Source organism: Fusarium tjaetaba (genome assembly GCF_013396195.1).
Source record: "Fusarium tjaetaba strain NRRL 66243 chromosome Unknown NRRL66243_c0000020, whole genome shotgun sequence".
Lineage (NCBI taxonomy): Eukaryota > Fungi > Ascomycota > Sordariomycetes > Hypocreales > Nectriaceae > Fusarium > Fusarium tjaetaba.
Genome location: NW_023501216.1, coordinates 54,363 through 68,360, shown reverse-complemented (window position 1 = coordinate 68,360; position 13,998 = coordinate 54,363). Strand labels below are relative to the sequence as shown.

The following is a 13,998-nucleotide window of genomic DNA, read 5'->3' as shown; positions in this document are numbered from 1 at the left end:
GGGATTTGTATTATGCAACAATGTGCCTGCTTATTGCAAAAAGTCGCCCTTGGATTCCTTGAGAAGCATCTGATACTCGGGCTCAAACTGCATATACATCGCTTCAGGACTCCCTGTGTTGTCTTTTGTATACTGAGCCTCCTCATCACTCACGATAGACTTCTTGAGCTGAGATCCATTCGGAGCCACAGCAGCTTCTACAAGCAATTGTGCCTGGCATGCCCGCTCCAAAGCGATGAAGAACGCTGCTGCTTCACCAATGGTACCCCCCGAAGTAAGAAGGCCGTGGTTCTGCAAAATGATGTTCTTCTTGGTGGCTCCAAGAGCATCAGCAAGCCTATTGCCTTCTTCCTTGGCGAAAACGACTCCCCCAAAATTGGCATAGACGGCGAGATCGTTGTAGAACATACAGCTGTCCTGATTGATCATTTCGATGGGCTTGCCAAAGGTTGACCAGGCCCGGCCGTATGGACTGTGAAGATGACAAGCAGCGTTGATATCTGGACGACGTTTGTGAATGGCAGCGTGAATGATGAAACCAGCTGTGTTGACAGGTTTCTCTGCACCCCCAATACGATTGCCATTCTCATCAATGTGAACCATATCAGATACGGTTAATAACCCGAAGTGAACGCCATATGGATTGATCCAAAAGGATTCTGGATCAACAGGATCTACATTTGTTAGTCTGATAGCGAAGCATCGAGATGTCGCTGCAAACCTCTCAAACTAATATGGCCACTGCTTCCATCAGCATACCCAAGTTTGGCAAACACACGAAATGCTGCAGCCATTTGTCCCAGTTGCCATTGTCTCGTAGCTTCTTTGGTAGAAAACTCTGGAATCTTGTGGATGCGTTTCACTCTGCCATCTTGGGCCTTTGCTGTGTTTAGGATGGATTGGCCTATTGGGCTAGCTGTGGTGGCAGATGGTGACATCTTCAGTGATTAGAAATAATACTGAGTCGAATATTCGACCATGAGACTAATGATAGAGGCAGATTGATCTTAATATATCTATACTGATGCGGGGTTGATCGCCAGTGATGATTGATGGCGAATAGATTATGCTTCATGATTGGTGGTTGATGGGTTGACGAATTGGTTATCCGAAGCATTGGGCTGATGTTGAGAATCAGACAGGATCCCATTGATCACAGTAGCGAATAAAAATATTCAGAAATTACATCCTTTTGCCAGTTCCATCTCGTTCAATTCTGATATAATACAACATGCAATATCTCACAAAATATACTTACACCAAGCTTGAACAATTTAAGAACAAAGGCACCCGCGGGATGCGAATATTTATAAGCTGGCGGAAAATGATCGTCAACATGGTCAGATTATGCTTATCCGAGATCCACAAAGCCGTCTTGGCAAGGCGGTCTTTCGGTATTTCGGACTCTCAAGGTCCGCCTGTAGTGGTGAGCGGACTTTCGAGCTTCAAATTATCTAATATTTGCCAAGACGCGGATCATCATGGCGCTCCTTCAGACTATGTTGCGCCGCAAGTCCGCTTCGATATTTGTAATCTGGCATGGATCTCATACTTGACTCTAAGGCAGTTAAATTTGTATATAAGGTCTTGAGGTCTGTTGAAGAGTTGGAATTATCATCATAAGCCAAGCTTCAGATTTACAGACTCAGTTTACAACTCCACCAACTCTCCGCCAGCATGTCTCGCCATATCACTGTCATTCCTGCATCAACCAAGGCTGGTCGAGAGACCATCCGTGTGCTTCTAGAGTCTGAGAGCAAGCCGACTATTCGTGCCGTCTATCGAGACACTTCCAAAGCCCCTCCGGAGTTTCTCAAGCATTCGAGTTTCGAAGCTGTCAAGGGCGACATCGGAGACGGTGATAGCCTTGATTTTACAGGCTCAAACACAGTCTTTTACATCCCACCTCCTACCTACGATGGGACTGATACCGGTGATTGGGCAACTCGAGCTGGTACGAATGTAAAGAAAGCTCTACAAAAGGCAAACATCCAGAGACTTTTGATTCTTTCTGCTATCGGAGCTCACAACTCAAGTGGCATTGTATGTCTCCTATTCATTTGAAACTTGCAGCAGAAAACTAACAACAATTATTTAGGGAGTCCTTAGAGTAAACTACATTTCTGACGAACTTCTCAAGGACTCTGTTCCAGAAGTCTCGATTGTCAGGCCTACCTACTTCCACGAGGACTGGGCTCATCTCCTCGATGCCGCAAAGGAGGAGAACCCAACTATTTACTCCTGGATCACCCCTATCGACTACAAAATTCCTCTGGTATGTAAAGAAATCGCCACCTGCAAGGAACATGAAGGAAACCATACTAACGTATTATCCAAGGTTGGTCTCAAGGACGTAGGCGAAAACTGCGCCGACGCCCTCTTGGCCGAGACAGCCAAGCCCAGCCCTCATTATTTCAACGTTTTTGGTCCAAGGGCTTACGGTTCTCTTGATCTGAAGGAGGCAGTCGAAGAAATCACAGGCAAGAAATATGAGCTGAAGCTTGTTGAGAAGGACCAGCTGCTTGACTACTGGAAACAAATTGTTCCTGAATACTATGCGGAAGAGTTCAAGGAGATGACGACCTGCGGCTTGGCGGACGGCATTATTGCAAAGAACTTTGTGTATGATGAGAATACCATTAGGGGAAAGGTGGAATTGGTTGATGCTCTGCGCCGCTTGTATAAGAAATAGGGGACACCTCTGAAGAAGGCTGACAGGGGCTACCTTATTGTGTGTTCATAGCTACAAAACAACTATCATCTTATAGCAAGATATATCTATTGACTGTGATTCACCATCAGCCTGCTGTAGGTGACAAAATTCAAAGTCTGCACGAGATGGATCCTGCATTTTTAAGTTGGCATGCTCATAAATCACTGCAAGACTCTAAGGATAAGTTTAAAAATAAGGCTAAAGTTAGTCTGTTTCGATGTAACTCCCGAAAACTTTAGAATATAATTTTTAATATTAATAAATACCAAATAGGCTGGATCCAAATGCTTTCCTATTACTTCCCAAACATCTTCAAAGTACGCTCGCAAGCATATGAATAAACCCAACCATCACAGCCACAGCCAATATCCTCGACATCGATATCCTGTTTATAGCCCCGTTACTTCGCGGGTTCAGATCCTTTGCACACTGTTTAATACAAGCATATGCTTTGGTTCCAATCGGCCCATCCTCCTCATCCTTTGTCGTGTAATAGGTCTCTTGGCAAGTCCTAGCACATCCAAAAGCCCAACAAGAAACTTCCTCTGCATCAATATGGCTCCTCCCGTCCAACTCCTTCTGACTCCAAGTTGCATTCGCCCCAACAAGGGTAGTCCTACCGCTATAAGAAAAGCCCATGCTTCTTGGGGAGCCTTTCTTTATAAAAGCAGTTGAGAGTCGAATTCTTGATTGGTTGGGTGCCGCATCTGCAGGAATCGTGATGTTGACTTGGGTCACATCTATGTCTACTTCTTTTGCGAGCCAGCACACAGGCCCTGTACCCCATCCTGGTGGTGTCAACGCGAGATAGACACGGTAAGCGTTTGCTCGTTTGCGGACTTCTGAGTCTGGCCCGATTCTTTGCTCAATTTTGACGTCGTAGAGTTTGTCTGCTTCAAAGGGGTAAGGGAGGCTGATTGCAGGTGAAGCGTTAACAGTTGAAAGGGTCGTCAAAAGAGTGAAGGCGATCACTCGTATAAGGAATGGTATTAACTCCATTGTCAAACTTTAAGAATGGTCTAAAGAAAAAGCCCGATGAGGCTGTAGAGATGATAGTGAAGAAGGAAAATGAGTGAGATTCAAATTAGATCGCGCTTTGGCTGACAAAATCATCAAACAGGGGCTCCGTGTCCACCACGCCAAACCTGTCTGGGCAGTCTTGTCATCCTTCAAGACTATAACCGATATGAGCTGTTTTGATGAGAATATGAAAATACAATCAATCCTGCTATATGCTATGGATATGTTTTATCGATTGTATTCGAAGAGAGAATCGAGAAACCTCGGAATGTTTGTCCTTACTTCGTTTGCTATTCACAGCTCAACTTCGGACACAAATCAACGACAAATCACCATGTGAAAGAAATGAGTTATGGAATTAGTACAAGTTAACAAAGACCACCAGGGCCACCTCAAGTCTAGGCACCGTCGGAGTATTCAATGAACCAAGGGACAAACGAAAGCAAATTCAATTTGGATATTGAGCCATTTGGGCTGATGCCTGGCTTCGTTCTATAAATCTTTGAATACGTTCTCTTGAGATTAAATTAATACAACATCAAGACGTTCTGGGTCTATTCCTCTCAGACATCACCATCAACATCGCAAGTGTCACTCTTTCTTAGTCCTAACTTGTCAGCAAAAAGCCTAGTCGCCCTTCTTACAGTTCTCTCTACCAGAATACCTGTATATCTAAGCGAACAACATGGCCAACTCGGCGGACCGAGTCTTCCATACTTTGGAGCTGGCTCAGCAAATCGTCTTTGAGCTAGAACTCAAGGACTTCTTCAGAGCATTATTGATTACAAAAGGACTTTGGGAAAGCCGTATACCAAACCACGTTTGGGAGGAACATCTTATGCGTCTTGGATACCCACTTCACACTATTCGACAAACCCGTCATTCGCTGAAGTCCTGTTACATGAGCATATCTCAAGCCGCCGATGCCATCAGTCACGGAGTCAGGCCCGGATCGAACCTTGTGAGGTTGGAAGATGAACTTGGAGGGAATCACAGATACGAATACCACTATGATGGCGACATGGCAGCGCCACTCATCATTCAGTCGACCCCGCCAGACAAAGTATCAGACAAGTGCAACATCTTTGCGATAGATGTCGAAGACTTACGCCTCATATTCACAGACGTAGAGAATTTCCCCAGAAGCGTAGTGATCAATGGCACTTCTCTCCTAGGACTAGATCACAGTGCTGGGGACATATATACACCTCCCGTTGTTCTATACAATCTTGATGACTGGTCTCTAGTAAACAAGTTTACAATCACTCGTCCCAGCAACGATGAGAACATGAGCTGGTTGAGAGACTACCAGCTCTATAATAATTTCATTGTAGTTACTTCCGTCATCTTTAATCGGGCAGAGGATCTGATCCAGACTTCGTTCGATATTTGGGACGTTGAAGGAACGAAACATGGAGGAATAATTGTCCCTGATGAACAAGGGTTTGCAGGCGATCCGTTCCATTCTAATGACGGCCGTCACTACTTGACGATACTTAGCCAACCCTTGTTCGAAAATCGCTTACAAACTACTATTCAAACATGGGACCTAGAACGGATGGAGTTGACATATACATACACCATCTCCCAAGAAGACATGGATAAAGATCATTGCTGCCATACAACAAATGGTATTGTGTATATTTGTGACGATTCAGAGAAGGTTTCCGAGTACTGGGCTGTTGATGGCAGACCTATTTCCAGGAAAGTTGCAGAGATGGAATTCAACTCAGATCACTCGAGAAAGTTCTCAGATGGTAGCAGGATCGTATGGGAAAAGTGGCTTACACTGTACACCAAGGAGGGAGATGTAGTGCAGCGCTTCAAGGTGAAGCAGGTACTAGGCCAGTACTACTTTGAAGCTGGCATACTTTTTGACAGATTCATCTTCTGCATCTCTTGGCGGGAGAAGTCGAAGTATGCCGCGTTGATGGTTTATTCCAAGACGGGAGAGAAATTGACACGGACTCGTTTGGATGTGAGAGGACGCTGCTTGAGATGGTTTGTTGACATTGCGGGACGCCTGGTTTTGATCTGGGACAGGAGTCCATATATGGAAATTATAGATTTCCGTGGTCTTTTGTAATCAAGTAGAGAGTGCCAGAGATGCTTATGGATTGGGAGTTTGAGAACTGGATAAGCATCAGTATGAACATCTTTCGTGATGTTTCTAAGAAATGATATGATATTTCTCATGTCCCTGAGAGACTGTATAACAGCCAGTTCACGCACCCATTAATAACTCGTTCTAACTTGGCAATGCCTGGATTATTGGTTGAGAGCTGGTTATCAAAGCAACGCAGCATTCGGATACAAAACAAATATTCGTACCCGAGTTTCATAAAGACCGACACTTTTAAGGCCCAACGGCATTTACTGGTGTGGTTCATCGTTTGCTTGCACAAACCGGGGCCGGACTTTTACTTCAATCACCATCTCCGATAATTCAACCTCCAGAATCATTGAACGTCAGCACTAACATGGCGAAAGTGCGCAATTCATGGGCGATAAGAAAGACGTCACCTCTCTGCATCAGTCCCGTTATCTAACCTTCCCTCAGGGTGTCTGAGCGCTTGGGACTCGTGCGGCATTCTGTTCCGGGTTTAATGAATGAAATCCTCTCATAAATGGAAATGCCATTCGAGCTGACGCGCTAAGAGCATAGCCCCAGCCCATCATATCGTGGCACTGAGCCCTGTCATCGTCGAAACTGCTGCCAAAAACGGCGTTTACGGGAGTTTAGTTTACCACTAAATTGCAACGTTGTTTCGGCTAGAAACTGTGGATAGGCTGGGGGTCATCTTATAGTCGCAGTGAAATTCGTAGATTGGATAGCAAACCCAGTCGATGAGGCGTGACAGAGGCTGAACTTAGGGGCCGGTTTGACCGTCGGAGTGTAATCTAAACGCTGAATCTCCGTTTGAGACCCTGAATTAGTAGATATTGTTGTGATGCTAAAGCAAGCCTCTATGATGAAGCGGCTCTTAAAGTTGGACTACTTAAATGCCAAGACGCCCATCAACATGAAGGTATTCAATAGACACACAGGAACTCGAACAAAACATTCACATACAATTAATTCGATACATACTAAACAATGGCAAACCGCAAGATTGCAATCATTGGTGCAGGCCCAGCTGGTAACGCTCCTCATCCAATTCCTCAATAACACCCACTCACAAACTCTAGGTTGTTTACTAGCAAGACTCCTACATATCGCAGGCACAGAAGTCACAGTCTTCGAAGGAGAAGCCCATCCAAACTTCAGATCCCAAGGCGGCACCCTCGATCTTCATACAGCAACTGGACTTGCAGCTCTCAAAGAAGCCCAACTCTTTGATGAGTTCCTGAAGCATGCCCGTTACGACGGACAATACATGGCAATCGTTGACAAGGACCTCGAATACCACCTCGTCCGAAACGCAGACGGCAAATACAACAAGATTGAAGAGCGTCCTGAAATCGACCGTTCCAAGCTTCGTGAAATATTGGCCCAGTCACTTCCCGAGGGCATGATCAAATGGGGCCACCATCTCAAGAAGGTCGAGGGCCGAACACTCTTCTTCAACCATAAAACAGTCGATGGCTTCGATCTGATTGTCGGTGCCGATGGTGCCTGGAGTAAAGTTCGAAAGGAGATTGACCCAAGCCTAGTCCCCAAGTTCGCAGGAATCGCTATGCACGAGCTTGAAGTCACTGACGCTGAGAATAATGCTCCCGAGTTAACGAAGTTGGTCAACCGTGGAAGTGTCTTTGCCAGCACAGATGGCAACCGAACAACGATCCAACAGATGGGCGATGGCAGTCTCAACATCTACTGCGGCTATGTCACCGATAACGAAGACTGGGCGAAGCCAGAGAATTGCGGCTTCGATCCTTACAACTTGAAGGAGACAACCCAGGCATTGCTCAACACCAAGTACAAGGACTGGGACCCGCGACTGAAGCAAGCACTAGAGTTGGCTGATGGAAGATGCTCTCCACGCTCTCTCTACATGCTTCCTATCGGTTCAAAGTGGGAGCATAAGCAAGGTTTAACTCTTATCGGCGATGCAGCCCATCTCATGACACCCTACGCAGGCGAAGGTGTCAACCAAGCTCTCGACGATGCGATGCAGCTTGCAAAAGCCATCAACGGAGCTGCCAGCAAGGATGATGCAGCACTTGACAAGGCGATCAAGAGTTTCGAAAAGGACATGTTTGCTCGCATTCTTCCCATTCAGGAACTCACCTGGGGATTGCTGCAAGATTGGATGTATACACCTGGAGCTCCCAAGGCTGTCATGGCCAAGTCCATGAGCAGGCATGTGAAGCATCGACTTCCATTGGTGCTTCAGCCTTTGGGGTTGGCGGCTGTGCACGGGTATTACTTTCTGAAGAATAAGAATCTCATTAGTTGAGCGAAGTTTTGAAGCGGTTGAATGTGGATGATATCAAGGGCGAATTAATTAGAATGTTGATCCAGGTGTTGGAAATGGATGCCGGATCTAGGTATCGGTACTTAATATTAGCGGACGTTAGAGAGTTACTTTATACATGGATTTTCTTAACGGTGCCAGAAAAGAACAGACAGCCCCCAGCTATGTGTCCCTCAACTGTTGATAACAAAGATCAATAATTGATAGGTAGCCAACGAAGTTTATGATAATATTTGAGCAGATTTGAACAGTCTCTTTATCATCATCCTAAATCTTAGGCCTAAGTTTAGACTTGAATTGTAGGAGTTGTTAGTGCCCCATGGATGTACCACCTTGACATTTCGACTCGGCGAGAACCCCATGTGACCAGGGATGCCGATCAGCCATCATAACGACCCCAGGTCCACGACTCTCACTTCCTTAGTTCCTCATGACCACCAACCACAGCCTCATGGAATCGTGTTAACGCTACTCAAACAACCATCACGGCACCTCCCAACGCAGCAGAATGGATAGCTCCCAAGCGCCGCTGATTGCGGGCCACAGCGACGAAGAAGAGCTTGAATATGATGTTGCTCAAGGGTCTCCCGTCGAAGCCGGCAAGACAGAGGGTGGAATGCCCAGCTTGTTTGTCCTGGTCTTGACGTTTGCTGCTGGTATCAGTGGTCTGCTTTTCGGATGTAAGATTTTCTAAATGGTGTTTGGCCTCTAAATCGTGCTGACAAGAACTAGACGACACAGGTGTTGTGTCCGCAACCCTCGTCTCAATAGGCACATCCCTCTCGAACCGCGAATTGACCTCGATGGACAAATCGATTATCACATCCTCCACCTCACTATTTGCACTCATTATCTCTCCCTTTTCGTCCGTTCTAGCCGACCGACTTGGACGTAAGCATGTTATCCTCTACGCCGACATCCTCTTTATCGCTGGCGCACTTCTACAAGCATGGTCTTCTACGGTCCCAATCATGGTCGCTGGGCGGTGTATTATCGGTGCGGGAGTTGGCGCAGCCAGTTTCGTAGTGCCGCTCTACATAGCCGAGATAGCACCCGCTGCGCATCGTGGACGGTTGGTGACGCTGAACATCATGTTCATCACATTGGGTCAGGTCATCGCATATATCATTGGTTGGGCTTTTTCGACGTACGGTCACGCGGAGACAGGATGGCGGTGGATGGTCGGGCTGGGGGCTCTGCCTGCTATTGTTCAGGGGAGCATGATTGCTTTCATGCCCGAGACACCTCGATGGTTAGTCAAGGTTGGCAGGTCTAGCACAGCAAAGGAGGTAATTCGGCGAGTCAATGGCGACACACTGCAACACAATGCAGATGTTATTATTAAAGAGATCGAATTGGAAGTGCGGGACGAGTACGAGGCGCAACGGTTGCGCGACCTACGAGCATCTGGCCGTTGGAAGTGGCTCGGCGGATGGGAGCTTCTGGTCAGCGAAGGAAGAAACCGGAGAGCTCTGGCCATTGCTTGTCTACTCCAAGGCTTGCAACAGCTCTGCGGTTTTGTAAGTGATGATGGAAACTACGAACACTACGAGAAACTAACGACCTTTAGAATTCACTCATGTACTTCTCCGCAACCATCTTCACAGTCATTGGATTCCAAAGCCCAACGCTTACCTCTATGGTAGTCGCCGTTACGAACTTCCTCGGCACAGTTGCTGCGCTTGGACTTGTTGATCGCATAGGCCGAAGGAGAGTTCTCCTTTACTCGATCCCATTCATGATCGCTGGCTTGCTGCTATCTGCGTATGGCTTCTCGTTCCTCTCCCTGGTAGCAGGAGTCAATACTACGCCCGATGAGCCGCCCGCCACATCAGGACACGAGATGGCTGCCCTCACTATCCTCGTGAGCATTATGGTTTATGTCGCCGCGTATGCGCTCGGTCTGGGCAACGTGCCATGGATGCAGAGTGAACTGTTTCCCCTGGCTGTTCGATCGCTCGGCAGTGGAGTCGCGACATCGACAAGCTGGGCAGCCAACTTTGTCATTGGATTGACATTCCTACCATTGATGGATCTGTTGAGCCCATCTTGGACATTTGTGTTATATGCGTGTATCTGTGGTGTTGGTTACTTTTTGGTCTGGCGCATTTATCCTGAGACGGCGGGTCTGAGTCTCGAGGAAGCGACAGCTTTACTCGACGATGGTTGGGGCGTTCGATGATATATTCTGGAATAGAACAAATATTATGGCATTGCAATTTTCTGATATTCTTTCTTGGCATTGACATTACACGAAAGCCTTATCTCAAGTCTTGGCCGTATGATCGAGAGTGTTCGGTGGGTAGCAAGCAGAATATCATGAACAAAATATTGCGGCTTATTTGCGGTAAACCGCGGCTAGTTTTTGAGTGAGTGACAAGGGAAAGTGAAGAAAAAAAAGATCATCAAAAAGCGAATGGCGAGGAGGAATCGCTTACGCCGAACCTGTTACATCACCTTGCATTGTCCAAGCTTTTCCAGAAGCTCAAAGGTGGAACCACTAGGGGAGACGACTCGGCCGGCTCCCTCCATTGGCTGTTGATTTGTTGACGATATGCGCGAGGGAGCAAAGTGCATATGCAGTCTTGGTAAGATAACGGGATTTGAAAGCTGCTGAATAAAGCATGTGCATGATGGTCCAGTTCTCGCATCTGACAATTTTCGGTGAAATACAGTTCGCAAGCTTAGGGGCATCTGAATAAACGAGCTGGTCAATGCTACAAGGTAATCTGCAAATACAACCATTCAAAAGTATCGGATCTCTACAAGGTAACATAGGGGAACCAGTGGGGCAGGGGCATTTTTGGAACCTTTGAAGCCCGACAATGGAGCTGATTATCAAGAACAAGATTGGTTTTACGATGATAGCTAGATTGGTATCCATCCCACGGGATCTCGGCCCCGTTGGCTTGAGACACGGCCGAGTATTTTGCTTACCGAGATGATCCGCAGAGAATTAAGAAAAGAGTCATAACACGGGTGTTCTGAATAATCAACGTGCATCAGCAGGGTCAGGACGGATATAGTATACTTTTATCGGATATACGACCCCTTGTTGCAGCTCGGGCCTTGTCCCGGCGCCGGTGCCGAGCGTGGATGCCGAAGACAAGTGGGCCTCTTCCGTACCAAGCAGAAGATTTTTCTGCGTTGCCAGGGATTGGGGACTGTTAGTGCTTGTGTTGGGTCGATAGTTAGTAATGGATGGATCTCGTTTTCGTTCTGGAAGAGATTGGCACTGGGACTGGACTTTGTTTACAGTGGAGTGCATCGGACCTTGTCAGTACTTATAGATGGCATCACCCCTTGAATCATGAGTCTCCCTCTTCTGCTCTGCTCTGTCTCATTGTTCTTTCTAGATTAGATACAGACTGAAAAGTAATCGAGTCAATTCCCTCTCTCCTCCTCTGACTCGAAATTCTCAACGTCTTACCTGCATACGACCTCGGCTTGACCTTTTTCGTACAATCATCACATTAGCGTCGCGATCCATTCATTCTCGCCTTTTCCCGCCAACCTATAGCGTCATAGCTGCAGCTTACAGCGACCAGACGTAGACGCTATACATATATCTACGCCCGCACACTTCTCTAGACTCACTAATTCCAGTTTTCTCGACAATTGACTCCTTCATCTGAACTGAGGACGAAATACACAGTCAAGATGGCGGGGAATATCGTGGATCAGGAGCTGCTAGACGCTGAACGCGCTGCTTCTCCTCAGCGATACCAACAGCGCGACAGTGCTGAAATAGAACGAGTCATCTCCGCGTCAACCGTCTCCTCATCATCCTCCGAGAACTCAGCCCGTCGACGAAGCCGCTCCATTGGCCAATACAACAGCATCAGCCGTATCTCGACCCAGAACGACCTAGAGCGTCATCCCACGGAACTCAGCAGAATACAAACAGCTCGAAGTCAACACAATGCCACCGTCGGAGGCAGTCTTCGTTCCCGCACAGCCTCGCGAGCCTCAAGAAAGCCTCTCCCCAACTTTGGCGCTGGAAAGCCATATCCTCCTCCTTTGCCCGAGCAGGAGCAGTACGTTGTTGAATTCGATGGACCCAATGATCCCATGCATTCGCAGAATTGGCCGTTGAGGAAGAAGCTTATCACTGCTGCTGTTTTGGGGTTCACCACCATGACATCCGCCTTCACCTCCTCTATCTTCTCCGCTGCCACTATGATTGTTGCTCACGAGTATCATGTTGGCAACGAGGTTGGTCTTTTGGGAACGACCTTTTACGTGCTTGGTTTCGCTTTCGGTCCCTCGCTTTGGGCTCCTCTGTCTGAGTTGCGCGGTCGTCGTCTTCCAATTCTCATCTCCATCTTCGGTTTCTCTGTCTTCTCCATTGGCTGCGCAACTGGCAAGGATATCCAGACTATTCTTCTATGCCGATTCTTCAGTGGTTTCTTCGGTGCTTGTCCTCTTGCTGTCGTTGCTGCTGTCTTTTCCGACATGTTTGACAACCGTACTCGAGGAACTGCCATTACTCTCTTCTCGATGTCCGTCTTTACTGGCCCTCTTCTGGCTCCTTTCATCGGTGGTTTTATTGTTGAGTCTCACCTTGGATGGCGCTGGACCGAGTATCTTGCTTCTATCATGGGTTTCACTGCTCTCATTCTCGACATCATCTTCTTGGAGGAGACCTACCCACCTGTCATTCTCATCGCCAAGGCGGCTGATCTGCGACGTCGCACTAAGAACTGGGGCATCCATGCCAAGCAAGAGGAAATCGAGGTTGACTTTAAGGAGCTCGTCCAGAAGAACTTTTCTCGACCTCTGCGTCTGCTCTTTACCGAGCCCATTATTCTTCTGCTCTCCATCTACATGAGTTTTATCTATGGACTCCTCTATCTCTTCCTTACTGCCTACCCTCTTGTCTTTGTTGGTGTTCACGGCTTCAGCTCTGGCCAATCCGGTCTTTGCTTCTTCGGTATGATTGTTGGTCAGCTTATCGCTGGTGCTACAGTCATTGCCCAGCAGCCTTGGTACATTCGCAAGCTTGCTGCCAACAATGGCATTCCTATTCCCGAGTGGCGTCTGCCCAACATCATGGCTGGCGGTGTCGCCTTTGCCATTGGTATCTTCTGGTTTGGATGGTAAGTTGCTCGCAAAATCAGTAATTGACAGAATACTAACATATTCTAGGACTGGATACACCAAGGACATTCACTGGATCGTTCCCACTCTCAGCGGTCTCTTCACTGGCTTCGGTCTCATGTCCATCTTCCTCCAGGCTCTCAACTACCTCGTTGATGCCTACCTCATGTTCGCCGCCTCCGCCATCGCCGGTAACACATTCCTTCGATCTCTCTGCGGTGCTGGTTTCCCTCTGTTTGCCCGTCAAATGTTTGACGGAATGGGCATTCAATATGCTGCCACTCTTCTCGGCTGTGTTGCCGCTGTGCTCGCACCAATCCCCTTTATCTTCTACCGTTACGGTGCCAAGATTCGCCAGAGAAGCAAGTATGCTCCCACCGCTCCTCCTGCCCCTAACTCCGGCTCTTCGGCAGAGGAAGACGAGAAGGAGAATGATAACGATACCGCCCTGGCTGCTGTCATCGCTCGTCGTGACAGTGTGGCCAGCGGAGCCAACAAGGAGAGCGCTTAAGTCTCATCACCATTTTCACATATCTTTACGTATTTAATAACTAGCAGCGTCTGATGGAGTTTTCGGGTCACGCTTGGAAATGGGCGTTTCATGACTTGGGCTCGTTGGACGATAATGGTGTAGCGGGTTTGCAAAAATGTCGTTTTGGATAGATACCACTAGTAAATTGTTCTATCATGATATGAGATGATCACGCAAATATCTCTTCATGTAATACCCTAATTAACAGAAATGTT

At 47.4% G+C, this 13,998-nt stretch overlaps 6 protein-coding genes across 6 annotated transcripts; 5 read left to right on the top strand and 1 right to left on the bottom strand.

Moving 5' to 3' along the window:
- Nucleotides 1-30: 30 nt before the first annotated feature.
- On the bottom strand, nt 31-938 carry FTJAE_837 (fuculose-phosphate aldolase; the record flags this gene model as incomplete). The annotated part of the gene is made up of 2 exons (XM_037355178.1): nt 31-674; nt 722-938. 2 exons carry the CDS (start codon nt 936-938, stop codon nt 31-33), a joined length of 861 nt encoding a protein of 286 aa, XP_037212029.1.
- Nucleotides 939-1,677: 739 nt separating this feature from the next.
- On the top strand, nt 1,678-2,692 carry FTJAE_836 (uncharacterized protein; the record flags this gene model as incomplete). The annotated part of the gene is made up of 3 exons (XM_037355167.1): nt 1,678-2,043; nt 2,099-2,275; nt 2,339-2,692. 3 exons carry the CDS (start codon nt 1,678-1,680, stop codon nt 2,690-2,692), a joined length of 897 nt encoding a protein of 298 aa, XP_037212028.1.
- Nucleotides 2,693-4,418: 1,726 nt separating this feature from the next.
- FTJAE_835 (uncharacterized protein) lies at nt 4,419-5,819 on the top strand (the record flags this gene model as incomplete). Its single annotated transcript, XM_037355156.1, has 1 exon — nt 4,419-5,819. The coding sequence occupies one exon, from the start codon at nt 4,419-4,421 to the stop codon at nt 5,817-5,819; it is 1,401 nt and encodes a 466-aa protein (XP_037212027.1).
- Nucleotides 5,820-6,830: 1,011 nt separating this feature from the next.
- Nucleotides 6,831-8,133, top strand: FTJAE_834 (tetracycline resistance from transposon; the record flags this gene model as incomplete). The annotated part of the gene is made up of 2 exons (XM_037355145.1): nt 6,831-6,873; nt 6,923-8,133. The coding sequence occupies 2 exons, from the start codon at nt 6,831-6,833 to the stop codon at nt 8,131-8,133; spliced, it is 1,254 nt and encodes a 417-aa protein (XP_037212026.1).
- A 526-nt stretch (nt 8,134-8,659) lies between these two features.
- Nucleotides 8,660-10,333, top strand: FTJAE_833 (Myo-inositol transporter 1; the record flags this gene model as incomplete). The annotated part of the gene is made up of 3 exons (XM_037355134.1): nt 8,660-8,831; nt 8,884-9,671; nt 9,722-10,333. The coding sequence occupies 3 exons, from the start codon at nt 8,660-8,662 to the stop codon at nt 10,331-10,333; spliced, it is 1,572 nt and encodes a 523-aa protein (XP_037212025.1).
- Nucleotides 10,334-11,811: 1,478 nt separating this feature from the next.
- FTJAE_832 (fluconazole resistance) lies at nt 11,812-13,762 on the top strand (the record flags this gene model as incomplete). Its single annotated transcript, XM_037355123.1, has 2 exons — nt 11,812-13,250; nt 13,300-13,762. The coding sequence occupies 2 exons, from the start codon at nt 11,812-11,814 to the stop codon at nt 13,760-13,762; spliced, it is 1,902 nt and encodes a 633-aa protein (XP_037212024.1).
- Between the last annotated feature and the right edge of the window lie 236 nt (nt 13,763-13,998).